The 19,446-nt window shown below is 53.3% G+C and overlaps 8 protein-coding genes across 8 annotated transcripts; 3 read left to right on the forward strand and 5 right to left on the reverse strand.

Moving 5' to 3' along the window:
- Window positions 1-48: 48 nt before the first annotated feature.
- On the reverse strand, window positions 49-1,011 carry MRS44_009220 (uncharacterized protein; the record flags this gene model as incomplete). Its single annotated transcript, XM_046269826.2, has 1 exon — window positions 49-1,011. One exon carries the CDS (start codon window positions 1,009-1,011, stop codon window positions 49-51), a length of 963 nt encoding a protein of 320 aa, XP_046132687.1.
- A 4,706-nt stretch (window positions 1,012-5,717) lies between these two features.
- Window positions 5,718-7,202, forward strand: MRS44_009221 (uncharacterized protein; the record flags this gene model as incomplete). The annotated part of the gene is made up of 2 exons (XM_046273890.2): window positions 5,718-6,218; window positions 6,270-7,202. 2 exons carry the CDS (start codon window positions 5,718-5,720, stop codon window positions 7,200-7,202), a joined length of 1,434 nt encoding a protein of 477 aa, XP_046132690.2.
- A 62-nt stretch (window positions 7,203-7,264) lies between these two features.
- On the reverse strand, window positions 7,265-8,702 carry MRS44_009222 (uncharacterized protein; the record flags this gene model as incomplete). The annotated part of the gene is made up of 4 exons (XM_046276438.2): window positions 7,265-7,428; window positions 7,485-8,330; window positions 8,383-8,588; window positions 8,638-8,702. The coding sequence occupies 4 exons, from the start codon at window positions 8,700-8,702 to the stop codon at window positions 7,265-7,267; spliced, it is 1,281 nt and encodes a 426-aa protein (XP_046132691.2).
- Window positions 8,703-9,272: 570 nt separating this feature from the next.
- MRS44_009223 (uncharacterized protein) lies at window positions 9,273-10,816 on the forward strand (the record flags this gene model as incomplete). The annotated part of the gene is made up of 3 exons (XM_065621213.1): window positions 9,273-9,777; window positions 9,832-10,112; window positions 10,163-10,816. The coding sequence occupies 3 exons, from the start codon at window positions 9,273-9,275 to the stop codon at window positions 10,814-10,816; spliced, it is 1,440 nt and encodes a 479-aa protein (XP_065477285.1).
- Window positions 10,817-11,058: 242 nt separating this feature from the next.
- On the reverse strand, window positions 11,059-12,502 carry MRS44_009224 (uncharacterized protein; the record flags this gene model as incomplete). Its single annotated transcript, XM_046284113.2, has 2 exons — window positions 11,059-12,379; window positions 12,453-12,502. The coding sequence occupies 2 exons, from the start codon at window positions 12,500-12,502 to the stop codon at window positions 11,059-11,061; spliced, it is 1,371 nt and encodes a 456-aa protein (XP_046132693.2).
- Window positions 12,503-13,152: 650 nt separating this feature from the next.
- MRS44_009225 (uncharacterized protein) lies at window positions 13,153-13,458 on the reverse strand (the record flags this gene model as incomplete). Its single annotated transcript, XM_046283685.2, has 1 exon — window positions 13,153-13,458. The coding sequence occupies one exon, from the start codon at window positions 13,456-13,458 to the stop codon at window positions 13,153-13,155; it is 306 nt and encodes a 101-aa protein (XP_046132694.2).
- A 2,068-nt stretch (window positions 13,459-15,526) lies between these two features.
- Window positions 15,527-16,576, forward strand: MRS44_009226 (uncharacterized protein; the record flags this gene model as incomplete). The annotated part of the gene is made up of 5 exons (XM_046276439.2): window positions 15,527-15,837; window positions 15,890-16,199; window positions 16,254-16,309; window positions 16,382-16,490; window positions 16,541-16,576. The coding sequence occupies 5 exons, from the start codon at window positions 15,527-15,529 to the stop codon at window positions 16,574-16,576; spliced, it is 822 nt and encodes a 273-aa protein (XP_046132695.2).
- Window positions 16,577-17,301: 725 nt separating this feature from the next.
- MRS44_009227 (uncharacterized protein) lies at window positions 17,302-19,015 on the reverse strand (the record flags this gene model as incomplete). The annotated part of the gene is made up of 3 exons (XM_046278598.2): window positions 17,302-18,551; window positions 18,614-18,761; window positions 18,905-19,015. 3 exons carry the CDS (start codon window positions 19,013-19,015, stop codon window positions 17,302-17,304), a joined length of 1,509 nt encoding a protein of 502 aa, XP_046132696.2.
- Window positions 19,016-19,446: the final 431 nt, after the last annotated feature.

Genomic DNA, 19,446 nt, shown 5'->3' on the forward strand with positions numbered 1-19,446 from the left:
TATCTAGACAATCTCATAGCGTGGTGTTGGTGGGTGATACGGCATTGATCATCCCCTTCGTTTCTTCTTGGATTTGTTCCCCTTTGGTCCTCCTGATACTGGTTGCGGCGCAAATCGATTGGCATGGTCCATGTCAAAAGCTGACTTGTGTTTTCGGAAGAGCAGCATTGTCGCTCGGGCGTCTTCAATGCTGGAGTGTGCCCCTTCTTGTATCTCAACCCCCAACAACTGTTGCGCGAGGAGCCGCAGCGCAGGTTTCCTCCCATTGCCGTACTTTTTGAAGCCTGGAAATTTGGCTGTGTCTCGAATGTCTCGGGCCGGGTGGCTTAAGATAAGGGCTTCAAGGTCGTGTTTGAGGTCATGTCCGATCAAGATGCGGTCCTTGAGAAGCTTGTCGATGTCGGCTTGGACCTCTTCAAAGTCTCTAGCAAATCTCATACTCTTCGGACTGATGCCGCTCACGGCCGTGCGCCAGTTTGTGACCTTTTCCTTCGGTTTCACATACGAATCGTAGACTTGACGCCCGTGAAAGTCGACTATACTGACACGGGCGAGAGCTGACTCGTAACCACCAGGACCAACACCAACCATTTCGCAGTCGATGGCAATATATTTGCCAATGTCGATCCCTTCTGTGAGGCCATGATTGATCTTGTCCTTTGCTGATGCGAGCATCATTGAGTTGTCCTTGGCTCCGAGGTTATACGCCTCTGCCAAGGCTTCGGCAGATATGTCGTTGTCTTCCGCCCATAATGCGAGGGATGTTGAAGTCCCAAGTTGTGAATCATCTTCAATCTTTGAGCTGTGAACGCCACCCATTTGCCCTTTAGCCGTTGCACGTGGTCCCTTGGTCTTCTTTTGTGGCTTTTCAAGGGTTTTGTCGACCTTGGGCTTTTTGGGTGCTGGTTTGGCCGTCGTTGTATCCGATTTCCGCTTCAGGGACGGCTTTGAAGCTGATTCGGTCTTGAGTTTTGCCTGGAGCTTTTTCCAGTTAGATGATAATTCGGCCATCCTCTCAACGAGTAAGGCGATCGAGGTTAAGTACCGCAGTAAGCTGGTTGCGTTGGTGTAAGTGGTTGATGAGAGATGGCTTGCAAGAACGGCAGGCTTTGCAGGCGATGAGGCTAACGGGATTTATGCAGCTGACGAAGAATTGATAAGCCTGACTTATGCTCACCGCCTTTGCGATAAGCGCTCAGTTCCATATTCTGCCATGCCCCTCCAGAAATAATTCCTCTCGCTCCATCATCGCGACAAGCTACCACGCGACAGCGCGACAATCATCAAAAAGGCCACCACGTAAGCCCTTTTCATCATGGCTGGCGGTACCCCTGGCGGAGAGGCCACCGTAGGGTCTGGCGAACCTCGACTAAAAGGCCACGCGACACCCGAGACGATAGCAACAGGATGCATCGCCTGGGTCGAAAAAGAAGGTCAACCGCGACGAGCCGAGATCCTTAGTATCAAGACAACAAAGAGCGGCAAGCAATTTTACTGCAATTTCGACAACTTTAACAAGCGACTAGACGAATGGGTGCCTGTGGCGAGGATCGATTTCACCCGAGAAGTCGAGTGGCCAAACCCGGACAAGGACAAGCCCAAGGACCCCAAGACCAAGAAGGCGTCAGCAGCTCAATCAAAGAAGCAATCCAAAAAGGCGCAGAAGCGTCTAAGCAAGAGAGAGCAGTCTGTGGCTTCAGAGGCGAACACGCCGCATCCTTGGACAGGTAGGTAAACCCCAGCCTCTATCAACACATGCGACTGACAATTCGTTGTTTTGAGACTTTGTAGATTCCCAAAGCCGACAAAAGTCTTCCTCCCTTGGCCCCGATGGCGACAGTCAAACGAGACCTAGCGTCGAAGGTGGCGCGACACCCGCGGTCGATGATATGGACATGGATGAGAAAGAGACGGAAGTCAAGAAGGAACCTGCAGAATTCAGTCGCGAAGTCGAGATCGAGAAGCTGCGGACATCTGGATCAATGACGCAGAACCCAACCGAAGTATCACGAATTCGAAACATTTCCAAGGTGCAATTCGGAAAACACGATCTCTACCCATGGTACTTTTCGCCATACCCCGAGGTCTTTAACCAGGAGGACGTCATCTTCATCTGCGAGTTTTGCCTGAGCTACTACGGAGACGAAAAATCGTTTACGCGACATCGACGAAAGTGCACGCTTCAGCACCCCCCAGGAAACGAAATCTACCGAGACGAAGCCATTTCATTTTTCGAGATTGACGGCCGACGACAACGGACATGGTGTCGCAACCTGTGTCTACTGTCCAAAATGTTCCTGGACCACAAGACACTCTACTATGACGTAGACCCATTCTTGTTCTACGTAATGACTACGCGGACGGAAAAGGGATGCCATCTGGTTGGGTACTTTTCCAAGGAGAAAGAGAGTGCAGACGGGTACAACGTGGCCTGTATTCTAACTCTGCCACAATACCAGCGCAAGGGCTACGGACGACTCTTGATTCAATTTTCATACGAGCTCTCCAAGATTGAAGGGAAGCTTGGGTCTCCAGAGAAGCCATTGTCGGATTTGGGTCTACTGAGTTATCGACAGTACTGGTCGGAGAACATCCTCGAGCTACTCATGGGTTACAACGAGCGAGAGGAAAAGGTGACGATCGAGACCATTTCCTCAACGCTAGCCATGACGACCCAGGATGTGGAGCATACTCTCCAGGCGATGCGGATGCAAGTGTATCATAAGAGCGACCACAAGATTGTGATACCAGACAAGCTGATTCAGCAACGGGAAAAGTCAAAGCTGAAGCGCAAGCGGATAGTTGATCCGACCAAGATTCAATGGAAGCCGCCAGTGTTTACGGCGTCCAGCCGAACTTGGGGATGGTGATGTTATACTGGTGTTAGGTTTAGTTAGATTATGATGGCGAATTAGCATTGTCGATAGTTTCTGAATGATACCCCTTGTAGATTAATTGTGCTCGAATTAAAGGATTTCGAAGTAGAAGAAACAATCATTGGTGAGGTTGCGATAGTGAGTGCTCCCAAGATAGAGCTACCCCAGCTCCCGTGCAAGCCCCACGTCACCCCTACCTGAGCTGTCTCATCCTACGTAATCAGTCAAGGGATGCGACAACACCAGATCAACCAGTTCAGTACCATCAACTCGACTTCTTGACACCATTACCCTAATCCTCACGACCTCTTCCGCACCGATCTGACTCAGGCCTGTCTTGTCCTAATCGCACCTACAACCCGAACCTAGATTCTTCGCAGAAACGCTCCCCCAAGCCATGACGCTCCGGCTGCTGGCGTCGAGCTTGCTGGGCTTGAGCGCATCGCTCGCCAGCGCCAGCACTGACGGCAACCAAAGACCTCTCTCCGACTATGCGCATTCATGTCCTGATTATACGCGATACGCTACATATATCCAGTATGCACCCATGCTGTCTCTACCGGCGCTGCAAGCTAATGTTGCTTCCTCAGTCGACCCTTGAGCACCGGCCCTAGAGCTTTACCCTACCAACGACCGAGCCCCAAATGTCGGACCTTTCAATCACCAGCGATCGAAAAGGTCATCGAGGATGTCACGTCGCGCATGACAGACCCAGATCTGGCTCGTCTCTTTGAGAATGCATTCCCTTCGACGACGGACACTACGGTCAAATTCCACACCAAGGGCAAGTCTGAGACTGGCTTCTTCCGCATGGGAAGCTTTGGAGGATTCCACGATGACGAGGCTTGGCAAGGACCGCAATCCTTCATTATCACCGGCGACATTATTGCTGAATGGCTGCGAGACTCGACAAATCAGCTGAGACCCTACCAACCCTTGGCCAACAAAGACACCGATGTGCATACACTACTGCTCGGTGCCATCAACACGCAGGCCGAGTATGTTATCGAGTCGCCTTACTGCAATGCCTTCCAGCCGCCGCCCATCAGCGAACTACCCATCTCGTCTAATGGCCAGGATGATGTCGTGCACCCTGCCTACGAGCCACAGGCCGTCTTTGAGTGCAAGTACGAGCTGGATTCCCTCGCGCACTTCCTCGCTCTTGGCAACGACTTTTATGAGCACACGGATTCGCTCGAGTTTCTGAACAAGAGGTGGTATCGCGCTGTTGACACGCTGCTGGGCGTGCTGGAGCAGCAGTCCAAGTCGACGTTTGACCCTGAGACGGGCAAATACCGGCGCAACGAGTATACCTTCCAGCGTCGCACTGATCTCGGAACAGAGACGCTGAATCTGAGAGGCGAGGGAAACCCTCTCAACTGGGGAACTGGATTGGTCCGGTCAGCGTTCCGTCCCAGTGACGATGCTACGATTCTTGGCTTCTTCATCCCCGCCAACGCCCAGATGTCAGTGGAGCTAAAGCGAACGGCTGCGCTTCTCACGAAAGCTGGCAAGACAACGCTGGCCAAGACGCTGGAGGAATGGAGCAGCAAGATCCGGGACGGCGTGATGGAGCATGGTGTGATCAAGCACAAGAAGTACGGCGATGTGTTCGCGTACGAAGTAGACGGGTACGGATCGACAATCCTCATGGATGATGCCAACTATCCCTCGCTGCTGGCGCTTCCCCTGATGGGATTCTGCGATGTGGATGACCCGATATACCAAAACACACGGAAGATGCTACTGGACAAGGGTGGGAACCCTTACTACTTGGAAGGAAAGGCCTTCAAGGGTATTGGAGGTAAGACACCAATGGTCTCGCAAACTGTGGCATGCATCAACTGACATTCTAGGCCCTCACATTGGTTTGAGGAACGCATGGCCAATGAGTCTCCTCATCCAAGCCCGAACCACGAGCAACGAGACCGAAATCAAGGAATGCTTAGACCTAGTGCTTGACTCGGCCAAGCTGGGTCTGGTCCACGAGAGTATTGATGTGCAGCATATTTCGCAGTACACGAGAAGCTGGTTCGCATGGGCCAACGGTGTGTTTGCATCAACGATTCTGGATCTCGCAAAGAGAAAGCCGCACTTGATATTTGGCGAGGGCGCCGAACCGTATGAGATATGATGGGCAACGGATGGGTGAAAGTTTAGCCTGTACAACAGATGTATTGAACGACATTATACATCCATTGATTGGGTGGATTGGGCGTACTTGGCATACGGAGAAAAGCAGCACGAATAAAAGAGGCCGGCTACCTACTGACAAGAGAGAACTACTGTCCAGGTCTGAGATGCAGGCCGAGATTTTCGAGCATGAGGAACATGTTCGTGGTCCGGACCGGCTAGCTATCACCGGCTTGTCTCGAAACAGAAAGTACTGGCGAACAGCCCCATTGCAACAAAGACCAATGACCTTGTAGGATTCAACTATCGCCATTATGTGTCACAAGCAACTAATCTTCTCTTCCCCCCACGAAGTTTTTGTAGTACCCCAGATTTCGTAATTATCGACCTACGTAATTGGTGCCCCTCGAAACGCCCTCGTCAATTGGCAAGCAACTCCGAGAAAATCAATCATGGATCCCATGCGGGACGGAAGAGGTCCACAGTTATCCGCCCTTTACCATCCATCCGCTCGGTTATTCAAGACTTGAAGAAGGGAGGGCCATGAACCTCTTCCAGCCGGTCCGACATCGCTCTTACTGCTGGATGGGCAAAAGCTGGGCGGGATACTGTACAACGAGGAGATCAGAGACATATATGACGTTGGGCCGCAGCCCTCATTTTCTCAGACCTTGTTACTCCTCAACACCATCATCAAGCATCGTGACCATGGCCCCCGCGACCCACGCCTCCGAGTTCCCCTCGAACCCCGACGCGGGCAAGCACCAGATCAACCTCATCCGCGGCTGGCCCAACCCCTCCCTCCTCCCCACCGACCTCTTGTCCTCGGCCGCCCAGCGCAACCTCGCCGACCCCTCCATCTACATCCCCGCGCTGCAGTACGGCGCCGACGCCGGCTACCAGCCCCTGCGCGAGGCCCTGGCCACATGGCTGTCGGAGCACTACCGCGTCGAGCGGGACCCGGAGCGCATCTGCATCTCGGGAGGCGCCAGCCAGAACGTCGCCTGCATCCTGCAGAGCTTCACCGATCCCAACGTCACCCAGGCCGTGTGGTGCGTTGCGCCGTGCTACCACCTCGTCTTTCAGATCTTCCGCGATGCTGGCTTCGAGGGGCGGTTGAAGGCGTTTCCCGAGGATGAGGAGGGCGTCGACATCGAGGCGTTGGAGGAGAAGCTCGCCAAGTTTGAGGAGAACCCACCAGAGGCCAAGGTAGGGATGACATCAAGAGCTTGTAGACACTTGCACTAACATGCACGATAGCCTCGATTCAGCGACCCAGGAGAGTATCGCAAGCATTACCGCCACATCATCTACGTCGTACCGACATGCTCCAACCCATCCGGCAAGACAATGTCCCTGCGCCGTCGTGAAGCCCTCGTACGGGTGGCGCGCAAGTACGACGCCCTCATCATCTGCGACGACGTCTACGACTTTCTCCAGTGGCGCATCGACAGCGACCCGGCCAAGATCGCCGAACACCTGGGTCCGAACGAGCACCCGGATATGCTGCTCCCCCGGCTGTGCGACATTGACCTCGCCATGGGTCAGGCGGAGAATGATCCGCAGGGATTCGGACACGCTGTGAGCAATGGTTCCTTCAGTAAGCTTGTCGGACCTGGTGTGAGGACTGGCTGGCTTGAGGGTTCGCCTGCGTTTGCTCGGGGTCTGTCGCAGACGGGAGCGACTCAATCGGGAGGCTCACCGAGCCAGTTCTGCGCCTCCATGATGGCCGACTTGGTCCAGTCCGGTGCTCTCCAGGAGCGCCTCGCCACGACACTACGGCCCAGACTGCAACATCGACACCGCGTCCTAATGCAGGCGATTCACAAGCACTTGGCTCCTCTCGGTGTTGGAATCCGTGAGGCTGGGCTTGTTGATGGGAGTGTGTACGGCGGCTACTTTGTATGGCTAACGCTTGGTCCTGGCGTGTCTTCAAAGTTGGTGGCTGATGCTGCCATTGCCGAAGAGAACCTGGTTGTCGGAAACGGCACCATGTTCCAAATACGTGGCGAAGAAACCTGTGCGAACCTCAACAGCGCCGTCCGGTTAACATTTTCCTACGTGCCTGAAGAAGACCTGGTTGAAGGCGTCGAAAGGTTGGCGGCAGTGCTGCAGAGGGTCAAGGCTGACCCAGCCAAATACAAGGCGTTGAACGGGGAAACCGACGCTGTGAAAGCCCATAAATATGTGTAATATATTATCCGCCATGCTGTCTATTTCATGTCTTGTCCCTGACTCTTACCATCTTTCGCCTCCTATTTCTTGGAGAAGAAAGACATGATGTTTCCTTGTCCCTTTGGAGCAGGCTTCTTTGCCTTGGATCCTGATGATGACGGGGTTGGAGTTGGCGCTGGCTTCTTTGCCGGCTTCGGAGCCTCCTCCTCTGAGAATGATTCCCAGCCTTCCTCTTGAATCGTGACTTTAACAATGATTAGCATCTGAGCCCGTAGTTTGGCCACTTTATTCTAAACTTACCCATATACCCCTGGTCATCGAGGATGCGCTTCTTCTTCATTACTCGTCTCTTTCCTCTTCTGCGCCCATCACCGCTGCTCGATATCACTTCCGAAGGCTTCTTCTCCTTGGGCTCCTCAGGTTCCGGCTCAGGTTCGGGTGCCTCTTCCATCTCTTCGTCTTCCTGCTCCTCTTCCTTGTCTGAATCTTCCTTGTTGTCGTCCTCGTCGTCGTCCTCCATCATTTTCCGCAGGGCATCTTCGCGTTCTTGACGCTTTCTCCTGACTTCCTCAGCATCCACCGCAGGCTTTGACTTGGAGGCAATAATATCAGAGTCATCAGCTTCGCCGTCATCTGAGAGGGCCATGGAAGTATCCTCCTCCTTGGGAGTAGGCTTCGGCTTGGGTGGTCGTGCAGCTGCCTTAGCGAATGATTGCATAATGCTCCCTGCCATGCCCTTCTTCGCGGCTGGCTTCTTCGAGCCACTGGGAGTCGGCGTGGCCTCCTTGGATGAGGGAGCTGATGCTTCCTTCTTGGTCGGCTTGGCCTCCGCTGCCTCTGATTTGGCTGTTGACGGTTCCTCCTTGACCTTTGCAGCTGGCGCCGGCTTGGACGAAGCGGGTTCTCGCTTGATAGCTTGTGAGGTAGCTGGGGGAGGAGCCTGCGAACGGCCCTTGCGATCTCTCTTTCGAGCTTGAGGGTTGCTGATGATTCCATACTTCTTCGATGCGGCGGAAGCATCTTCTTCTTTTGGGTACTCCGATAGCTGTGCTGAAACATCTGATAAGAGGGAGAGGTCCTTTTGGGGATGAGGCGCAAGACTGTAGACATGAATTGAAGTGACTTGCTGGTAATCAGCCAGGATATCTTTGACGAAGTTAGTGGATGATCATTGGGTTATAGTCAAGGATTAAGCTACCGCTGAGCTCTTCCTCTCTGGCAAGGGTCAAGGTCGTGACGGGCACCGTCTCCGAAAATGCCTCGTTCTCGGGAGCTGAGCTTGCCATCTCAACATCTCCATCAGACTCCTGATTGTCTGAGCTCCTGATACCATAGACAAGGTAGGTTGCGTAGACCGAGTTGGCCCGCGAAGCATTCTGGTACTTGTGAAAGTCATAGAGCATCCTAAGAAGCCGTCAGAAATATGAACCAGCTATTCTTCTTCTGAGCTTACTCCTTTGCAGTGTTCACATGAACATCCAAGGCTCTGCTGAGGACTCGATATGTGATCTGCATCATGTTAACCCTGCCTTCGGCCGCAGAAAAGGGACTCTATTGAGAGCATACCGGTCGCTCCTCACTGAGCAGGCGATCTGCCAAAAATTTCCTATGCTCGTCCATGATTCCGTGATTTCGAGTGTAAAACTTCTTCTCTTCGACCGGGCCAAGCAAGAGGAAGAAAAGGAAAGAATTTGGACAAGATCCGCGTTACGACTTGGCCATGGAAATCGTGGTATCCCCAGAGACGCCAATTGCAGGACGCGTAGAGTGGACGCGCTCTCACGTGCAATCTGGCCAGGAGTGGAAGGTGCTACCCCCTTTAACTCATATTTATGCCTCAATCAGATAGTTTGAAATTGCAGAAACCACACAAAATGGGGTTATCTACATAACGGTTTTCTCGGGCTTGCAGGCGTCATTCTAGGCATCGCGTCTAAGCGCGACAACCTGATTTGAACCAAGACTTCTTCCCGGGCAACCCCTCCTCGTATACGGCGTTCCTTGTCACCTCATAGGATTGATGCATAAAACATCCAGGGGCTCCGAACACTCGATCGACTCACCAGACCAGCCGTACAGCCAAGCTTCATGGCCAACCACGATGTCCCCGATTCGACAGACTGGCTGTCAACGCCGCTGGCAGGTATCGCCGCTGTTGAAAACGCCCTTCGCTGTCAGGTGTGCAAGGACTTTTTCAAGACGCCCATGATTACTTCATGCTCCCACACCTTCTGTTCGCTATGCATTCGGAGAGCCTTGTCCAACGACAGCAAGTGTCCGCTCTGTCGCGCATCAGAGCAGGAGCTCAAGCTGCGGAGCAACTGGTCAATGGAGGAGGCCGTGGAGGCCTTTGTCAAGACCAGAACGGCGGCTTTGGAGCTGGCGCGGAATGGGGGTGCGGCGAATGCTGGACCTAAGCGAAAAGCCGAGAACGATCACCACGAGTCGGACGATGCGCCAGAGGGCAAGCGGCCACGGACATCAACTCGACCAAGAAGATCTCGAACCAATACACCTTCTTACACAGTACCTACAGAAGAGGACGAGGTGGTGGAAGTGCCAGATGATGATGACGACTACGTACCAGAGCCTAGTAAGATCAATATTGTTCAGAGTAGGCAAGATGGAACACTAATAATGTCAACAGGAGACGGTCTTGTGGCTTGTCCCGTCTGTCAAAGCCGGATGAAGGAGTGGCAAGTGTTCAAGCATCTCGAAACTTGCACAGGCTCGAAACCTCCACAAAGAAAAGCCGGAAGCAGCTCAACCTCGTTTGGCAACCAACAACGCCAGACAAAGGCCCCCGAACGACTACCGACGATGAGTTACTCGATGTACAAAGACCAAGCACTGCGCAAGAAGCTAGGAGATCTCGGCATCTCCAACCAGGGTCCTCGCATGTTACTCGAGCGCCGGCACAAGGAGTGGGTGACACTGTGGAACGCCAATTGTGACGCAGCAAAGCCAAAGAAGCGCAGCGAATTGCTGCACGATCTGGATATTTGGGAGCGAACGCAGGGGGAAGAGCGCCAACAACTGGCCGGGCGGCGCAGAATGCCGCCATTATCAAGGACAAGGACTTTGACGGCGCGGCTTGGGCGGCGAAGCATGACGACTCGTTCAAGGATTTGATTGCGAGCGCAAGGAAGAGCAGGCTTGAGGCGAAAAAGAAGGCCGAAGAGGCTGCGAAGGAGTCAAATTCTGAGCCTTCTTCAACGAGCCAGGAGAAGCCGTCGAGTTCAGAACAAACACCGTCACAGGCGCCGTCATACGAGCAACCTGCGGTATCCTCAAGCGCGGACCTAATAATGGATCCAAGCCTGGCACCAACTGTCACTCAGCAAGAGTACTCAAACGCGGTCAATCCGACAGCCACTTACCTGCCGGCTCCAACGACAGTCGCGGCGGTGACACAGGCGCCTTCAGGGGTTCCGGAGCCATACTATGCGCAGAACCCCTACCCTTACCACACTGACATTCACCCGCATATCCCCTATTCTGCATCCCAACCTTACCATACTACTCCCTCATACCACCAAGACGCGGGAATGGGGAATCAACCCTTATACTACACTCCAGATGGGCCAGCCCAACCTTATACATGGCCCCAGCACCCAAGCAGCCAGCCTTGACAGATGGGCAGTACGGCAGCGCAGTGAGCTTGGGCGGAACATAGAAGAAGGACGGTGCATCGAGATACCATTTGATGATATAAAGGCGTGGGATAAAAACAAAGCATAGACTCTAATGAACAATGGCCCCCGTGGCTTTACATATAGCCCAGAACGCCCCGGATATCCTAGATGCAGTGATCATATACGCACGTGAATAGTTGGACTCGCAATGAGTCCCTCCCCCTTCTTCCTGGCTTCCCCTATATCGCCAGGTTTGCGATTCCAGTTTCCGACGTCGGCGTCCGAGCCTTTTCGCGGATCTCGTCGGTATCTGCTGGCACCGCCGGCAGCGCGTCGAGCTTCTTCTGTACCTCGGCCGCCTCCTTCTCCTCCCTCGCCTTCTGCTCCTCTGCCTCCTTGAGCCGTGTCTCCTTGTCCTCCTTTTCGCGCTCCTGTGCCTCCATCGCCTCCAGCTCGTCGTCGAGCTCGCCCTCGTCCACCACTGCGCCTGTCGACTCGGCCAAGATGGCGCCCACCTCGTCTGTCGAGGTCATCTGCTCCCGCAGACGATCCATAACGGTGTCGACCCGGTCCGCGCTGCCAACTTGGGCATTGAGGCTGGCCAGCGCATCAGTCGACGTTTCCATGACCTTGACGAGCTGGATGTTGTCAGCGGTCTGCTCGAGCTTGGCTGCCACTTGTTCGAGTTGGTTGAGGGTGGCGTAGCGAGTGGCGAGGGACGACTCGGCGAGTTTCTTGGACTTGAGGGCAGCAAGGGCCGCGATGCGGTTCTTGCGGGTGACGGCGTCCTTGGCTGTTTGTGCGAGCTCGTCAATGCGTGTGTTGAGAAGATCAGTCTGATGCTTTAGACTTTCTGTCACTTCCTTGAGGGAAGCAATAGCGGCGTCCTCCTCTGTGATACCGCCTTGCTCGCCAGATCCCTTGATCCGGATTGTCTTTCCGTCATATTCGATAACTCCCTTGTCGCGTGAGAGGAACTTGAGCAGCACATCCAGGTCCGTATCTGTCAAGCGCTGGTCTTTAACCAAGGCTGTTGAGAAGGCCTTTTGGAATTGTGCTTTGCTAAAGACGCGATCGAACCTCGAGCTTCTCTCCGCCATGAGGTCGCCCAGCTCCTTGGCCGCGGCCTCAACGTTCTTGACCACCACATACTTGCCAGTCGGCAGCTTATCGTCTCCCCTAGACGGATCCACCACTCCAAGCTGGCGCAGCGTCCAGCCCATGAGGCTCCACGGCAGACTTGACCAGCTGCTTTGGTATATGCTCTGTTGTGACTTATCAAATTCGTTAAGGGGCATGAAATCTCGTCCAGCGGTCGCCTCGCGCACGACGGTACCCAAGGCCAGCGGCTGGCCAAACTCCTTCGACTCGAGGGATCGTAGTAGTGCATCGTCGAGATTCAGGACAAAGTGGTCGGGCTCCGAACCGCGGTGGGAGATGAGGCCTCGAGCGACAAGGTCGGAGAGGGCCTGGCGCCAGGCGGAGATGTTTGCTTGGTAGCCATCTGGGTTCAGAGTGCGCTGGGATCGAAAGTCCGAGTACCGTGCGGGCAATCTCGACCTAAGGGAAGTACACGGTTAGCAAATAGATTCCATTTATAGCATGTAGGATAAGTAAGAAGGGCGGTTGCTACCTTGCGAAGCTGGGGTCATTTTTAATGAGGTAGTCGGCGAGCTCGCCCATGATGGAGTCGGGCACGCTCAACTGCGCCAGTGATAACGTTTGGCAGAGTTGAAATCGCAAAAAGAGAAGGGTGGTGTTCCTAGAAAGCCCTGTTCATAAAAATCGCGGTCCCTAATTGTTGAAGAAAAAAGTCGAGGTTGCAATCAAAGGGTGAAGGATGACGACACATGTGACGCCGTGAATGGGAGATGGATCATTTGTTGGTGGTGGGATGAAAGTGGCTTGCTTGTCGTCAGGGACGATGGCTGATGGGGTTTAGTGGCTTGATAGCGAGCCATCGCTTATCGGTTAGTGGCCAGGGACCAACTACAACACCAAATCCAGCATCACGCCTTACAGGCACAGTACATTCACATAGAGGCAGTCGATTAGCTAGTGTGGTTGAAAACTTGATTGAATTCATTTTCGAGTTTCCAGCACGATGTAGAAGAAGCACAATCCCAACTCAAACTTTGATCCATAAAAACGCCGGTCACTCTGACAACACCATCCAACCCCAAACACCGACGCTGTGGTCTGTATGGGACGGTGCCCTCAGACGAGTTTTAGAGAAATCCTCAGATGGGCTCTATAGAATCCCTTAGAAGAGTTTTCGAGAAAGAAAACACACCCAGAAACGCCCCCATGCTTTCCCTCTGTTCCAGTTCCATCTAGGAAACCTCTGAGAACTGAGTGAATTGGATCTGGCCACCATTCTCAGCAGCGTCTATGCGCTGTTTGTACAGAGCCTTTGCGAGCTTGTACGCCTCCTCGGCCTCCTTCATCTCCATCTCAGCAAATGCCTTGGCTTCAGCGATGAAGTGGTCATCTTTGTCTGTAGAGCTGTCTGGGCCATCAGCGGCGGCACTTCGACCGACCCGCTTCAGAGTGCTCTCGGGGATAGGAGTGGGAGTGGGAGCAGAGCTAGCCATGGTGGCGGCAGCGACAAGGAGCAAATAGTTGATGATGCGGACCATTGTTGTGGTGTTTGGTCGGCCTCCAGTTGCGAATAAAGAGTAGACTCAGGTAGTGGTTATGAAGAGTCAAAGATGAAGTTTGTGATGAAGATTTGATGAAGCGTTGATGAAGTTGGTAAAGCCGATGACTGGTGATTGATGATAGAGGTGGTGTGAGAAGTAGTAAAGAAGTGGAAGAGAACTGTAGTCCTGGAGGGATGGATGGGAAGATATATATACACGAGGCTCCCTGTTGGGCTCTGGGCGACAATGTTTTCCCATGCCTTGATTGAATTTGTTGGGGATTGTTTGAGCCAAACCTTGCTGTTGATAATTGACTTAAACTTCTATATGAGTGCCTGGTGACCGTTCTCCCCGACGTGATGCTATCGCCACCACGAGGAAGTCAAAGCATCTATCTCATAATTTTATTCCATATACAAATTAATTCCCTATTCTCTAAAACCTCACCCTAACTTACTAAAGATTCCATTCCAGACTCTCTAGAGATCAAGGCCCCTGGATCAAAAAGACAAGAGATATCCCACTCGGATAGATTCAGACGCTGTACAGACACAGGTCCGCCATTCTTTGGGCAACCAGGGCCCAAACTCAACAAGAACTACTTCTCCTGATGATTCTATAAGACTCCATGTGAGACTACCTTTTCTCAATGAAGGTCACATTCACATGACCAGCCATTGAGGCTATGCAAATCATCAAGGGAACTTGGCAGCACCTTTTTACCAATTCCCCGAAAGCCTAACCTATGTTTTAATCCACAATCTGACTCAAGAAAGAAGCTTGGTGACTTTCTACTCATCAAAACGTCTTACGGAGATCTGAGGCATTGGTTGACCACCCAGTAAGTGATGGGATTGGATTCATCTTTTGGGAAGTCGACGAGACCTTACATCCCAGTCTCTAAAAGAAGGAATATTCCAGCCCGTGACGCTTTTCATAAAACTCTCAGGGATGAATCGAAAATTAAACATCAAACAGGCAAATTCTCACGATGCCCGTGATGGTTAAAGCCTATTCCACTCGGTGTTCCGAGGCGCCATGCGGCCGTTGAACAACAGTTTGAACAGTTGAGATATCTTTAAATTTCGTGATCACATGGGGCTTAGACATCCTTTTCCCCTTCTAGAAACTACTATACCTTCCCCGCTACCTTGATAGGCGTGATCTGGCGGAACAGTTGTGCAGGGAGGGCCCAGTGTAGGTTGGCAACACCCCCAAACCATCGACTTGGGGGCCACGTTGTAGAGTCTGTGCCAGATCACCACAACAACAGTTATCTATGCCATAAAATGAAAACATATCAATTCCTTAACCGCGAATAGGATGGAAACAGCGTGGATCATTATATCAGGCTCCAGCCGTAATCCCTCAAATTCACACCCCAACATCCCCAATGAACCCCCAACCCCACACCCAGCTACCTCAATGACGTCTGCAGCAACGCAACTGAACCATGTCCATCAAAGGAGGGGTTGAGGGGTCCCTTCTCCTCACCAAGCGGCTTCTTCGTCACTTTGGCCGGGGATAAGGCAACCTGCACAACATGTGATAGGCCAGAAATCCCTGTCAAGCAACCCCAATAGCCAAGGTTCAGAGGTCATGATTCGCGGGGTAAGAAAAGTGCGCCCTCTCAGTCAAACTCCAACGACATGTAACTCGAGTTCGTTATCAAAGTACCGTCGCTAACAATTCCCCCTCCACTATTCCGTGTGTATCCTTCCAGAGCCGAGGGACGGCTTTGCTAAGATAGCGACCCGTAGATACCTGCTAGCTTTAGCAAGGATCTGGATACCTTGACAACCTCGTCCTGTTCCTCTCTTGACTCAGCGTTTTCTGACTCCTTGTCACGTTTATCCCAATCAATTGAACCCATTTGCGGCTCTCTCTCTCATCTCCATCAAATCACATCATCCTCACTCTTCTCCACCTACTCACTCGGCCCTAGCCCGTCCGAATGAACACCACCCGCCGCGTCTTCACCACCGCATTCACAACCCTCAACCTCTCGCTCTCACGCCCGACTTCACTCTCACCTCTTATCCGTCCCCTCTTCACCCGTCGCACAATGGCCTCCTCCGCAGCTGCCAAGCGCCTCGCCGGCAAGACCGTTGTCGTCACCGGCGCCTCCTCCGGCATCGGCCGCTCCACGGCTCTCGAGTTTGCCCGGACAGCGCCCAGCAATGACCTCCGGCTCATTCTCACGGCTCGCCGCATTGATTCACTCAAGGAGCTCGCTGATCAGATCAAGAGCGAGGTTGGTGATGGCGTCAAGGTGCTACCCTTTAAGCTCGATGTGAGCAACCCCGCCGAGATCAAGGGCTTCGTGAGCAACCTGCCCGAGGAGTGGAGGAACATTGACGTCCTCGTCAACAATGCGTAAGTCTTCTCTTCCCCCTCATTGCTCGAATAAGTGACTCATGCACCATAGCGGCCTCGTCAAGGGCGTTGCTCGGGCTCCCGAGATCGCCGAGGAGGACATTGGCATCATGTTCAACACCAACGTCACTGGCCTCATCAACATGACTCAGGCCGTTCTCCCCATCTTCCTCGCCCGCCCTGACGGAGGCCACGGCGACATCATCAACGTCGGCTCCATCGCCGGCCGGGAACCTTACCCCGGTGGTTCCATCTACTGCGCCACCAAGGCCGCTGTCCGCAGCTTCTCTGAGAGCTTGCGAAAGGAGCTGATCGCCAGCCGTGTTCGTGTTATTGAGATTGATCCTGGTCAGGTTGAGACTGTAAGTCGAGCTTCCATTCGTCAAGTTCCCAACGTGTTTCTGACAGACTTCTAGGAGTTCTCTGTTGTGCGATTCTACGGAGACAAGTCCAAGGCCGATGCTGTGTATGCGTAAGTCAACTCTCGCCAGTCCTTCACAAGGCATCGTCTTCAGAGAGTATCAAGAGCTGACCGTCCTTCCAGGGGATGTGAGCCCCTCACTCCCGACGATATTGCCGAGATTATCGTCTTCACTGCCACCCGTCGGGAAAACGTGGTTGTCGCCGACACCCTCGTCTTCCCCAACCACCAGGTAAGAAACCTCGCCTCTCAAAGTATCGCAAAATGGCTGACACCTGTTAGGCTGGCGCAGGTATTCTTCACCGAAAGGGTGCTTAAGTTAGATAGACAAAACAAGACAATAGAATTCAAGTATAAAAGTGCATCAGATAAGTCCCAATGTCATGTCAAGGACGGAATATCAAGGTATATTCATATTCGTAAGTTTAAATCAAGGGCTACCACTATCGGACAATCTACTCGTCCCAAGTGTATCCTGAGAATGGCATGCCATGAGGCAGTGGCCAAACAGTCAAGCCCTCTACATCTCGCCGGAGCTCACATGAATGTTCGAAAAGTTCTCTTGCCCAAAACCCATTTGCCCCCGAAGGAACAAAAGAGACCACGAATGGTCTTGGGTCACAGGCCTTCTAAGTTCGATAAAGTTTCATCTTCCAACGTTCCGTTAAGAACCCATTCTGGGGTGAATCGGGCCCTTGCCGTCAACAAGTGACAGCACCGCTGGGTGAGCATGTAGCTCGGTTTCATTCACATCAGCACAACTAAAGGCGGACACTGTCACGCGCGAGAGGCTCCTGCACCAAAAAGACCGGGAAATAGTAGTCGTGATTCGTCACCTACTTTGCTTTTGTTTGTAAGCCCTCAAGGAATGAAGTCCTGCTCAGGGCACCAACGGTTCCTTTCCCCAGACGCCTCGCTAAGAAAAATACCAAAAGAATGGCCCTAAGAATATCGTCAAAGAAGTATGCCATTACCCGCCTCAGATTGTGTAGTCGCATCATGGCGGGAGACAAGGGAGCAAGAGTATAGCAGGTTCCATCTGTCTAGTCCCCAGAATGTTGGAACAAGGGCGAGATGGACTCGCCGTAGTGGTTGCGCCGAATGGCCTCGGCCAACAGGAACGAGAGATCGAGTACCACGAGCTTGCTGGTGTTGCGTGCCCTGTCCTTATCAATGGGGAAGCTGTTGGTGACAACAATCTGGTGGATGCACTCGCATGCTTGCAGTTGTTCAAGACTGTCTCCGCCAAAGATGCCATGGGTCGCCATGCAGTACACCTTCTTAGCCCCGCCCTTCTTAATCACGGTCTCAGCGGCAGCAATCCAAGAGCCGGCCTTGTCGATCATGTCATCCACGATGAAGACGGTCCGGTTCTTGACGTTTCCAACCAAGGTGATCATGTGCTCGGCGTTGGGGTTTTCGAATGCATTGTCCTCCTCATCAGAGCTTGCTGCCGCATCACCGGATCCTCCAAGAGATTGAGGCTCGGGGGCGAAGAACGATGACGCGTGGGACATGGTCATGGGATCCTCGTCATGTAGACTGACATCGGCGGCGGATCGATCAGGGGAGGGGAAGTCGTCCTCAACAATACGTCCCTGAACCAGGCGGCCATGTGTGACCTCGTGTGCCTTGTGGTCATCATAATCGGCCTCGCCGTTAACTGATGGCTCGGGCGACCGAGCTGGGGGTGTAACGTTGTCATCCGCGGACTCGGCAAGACTCAGGTTAGAAGTGCGGGCCGACGAGCCATTAACTCGCTTAGGGGAGCCCTGCAGATCCGTCACAATCCGCGAGGTTCGTGGAGGAGTAACATCCCTCTTGGGAGTCTTCTCACGCTCAGGTGCTGGCTCACGGGGGCCCCGGTTGGGGATGGGCCGGCTCGATTCCAACGCTGGTTGGCTATCGACACTATGATCGAAGTGTCTCATGATCATACTAGCCGTCATGTTGCTGACACGCTTCCGATCTGTGGTGACGATTCCAAAGTTGAGCTTGAGCGCATCGGCGAGCGACGTGACTCGCTTGGTTCCTCCCGCATTCTTGGAAACAACAACCGCTTCGCGCCAGTTAGGGACGTTGTGGCGGATCCATTTGGCGAGGATGGGCTCGGCATGGAGGTTGTCGACGGGGCATTTGAAGAATCCCTGCATCTGGGATGCATGGAGGTCGACGGTGATTACGTGCTTGACACCAGCAACACCCATCAGGTTGGCAAGCATGCGAGCCGTGATAGCACCTCGGTGGGACTTCTTCTTGGACTGACGACTGTAGGGGAAGTAAGGGAGGACGGCTGTTGGGCAGCGATGCCAAGTCAGCCTACGGGATCTCAAACAGGAAGAGATAACCACGAACCAGTGACCTTGTTGGCAGAGCCGCCCTTGCATGCCGAGATCATGATGAGAAGCTCCATGATAGAGTCATTGATGCTAGCGCTTCCAGACTGGACGACAAAGACATCCTTCTCTCGGACGCTTGTCAAGATTCTGACACTCGTCTCGCCCTTGGGAATCAGTTAGCCTCGAGCGTGCATTGAAACGCCATTGATTGATCGGAGACACCAGTGCCCTAGAAGGTGACAAAGGAATGCGGCCCAGGGATGGTGACTCCAGAGGACAATGGCGATAACGGCGAGGGGAAGCTCACATTGGAGAACTGAGTAAGCTCGGCGCTGGCAGGTTGCATACCCAGATTCTCACAGATCTGGCCTGTGAGAACTGGGCATGAATTGCCGGCAAAGATCAGCGTGTTGCGCATCTTGGGCAGCCCATCAATCGATGCGTGAGGATGAAGCGTGGAAAGATTGAGAGGGAAAGAAGGTTGGGAAAAAGCTGCGTTGCTCAGGTGGGAAGCTTTTTTTTTCATGGACGCGGTACAGAGCACAGTGCGAGCCGAGCCAAGCCACTTCTGCGCACGGGACCCAGTGTGCGCCGTATTGCTTTTTTTTAGCGGCCGCACGGCAACAGGTTGGGTTACGCAAAGGGTTATCGGCGGCGCTCAGCCAGTCGTTATCTGCGGTGTCATACAGTACCAAGCACTGTCCTTGCAGTTTGCAGTCCCCGCCGTTGGTCACCAAGCGGGGCATTTCGGAAAGTGCGTCACAGCCTCGCAACCGGAGGCCGGAACCCTTGCGAACGCATCCAGCCGGTCGCCTCTGTCGCGTGTGTTGCCTTTCACGGATCGCTCAA

The sequence above is a fragment of the Fusarium solani genome (assembly GCF_023522795.1).
Source record: "Fusarium solani strain SB1 chromosome Unknown bctg00000005, whole genome shotgun sequence".
NCBI lineage: Eukaryota > Fungi > Ascomycota > Sordariomycetes > Hypocreales > Nectriaceae > Fusarium > Fusarium solani.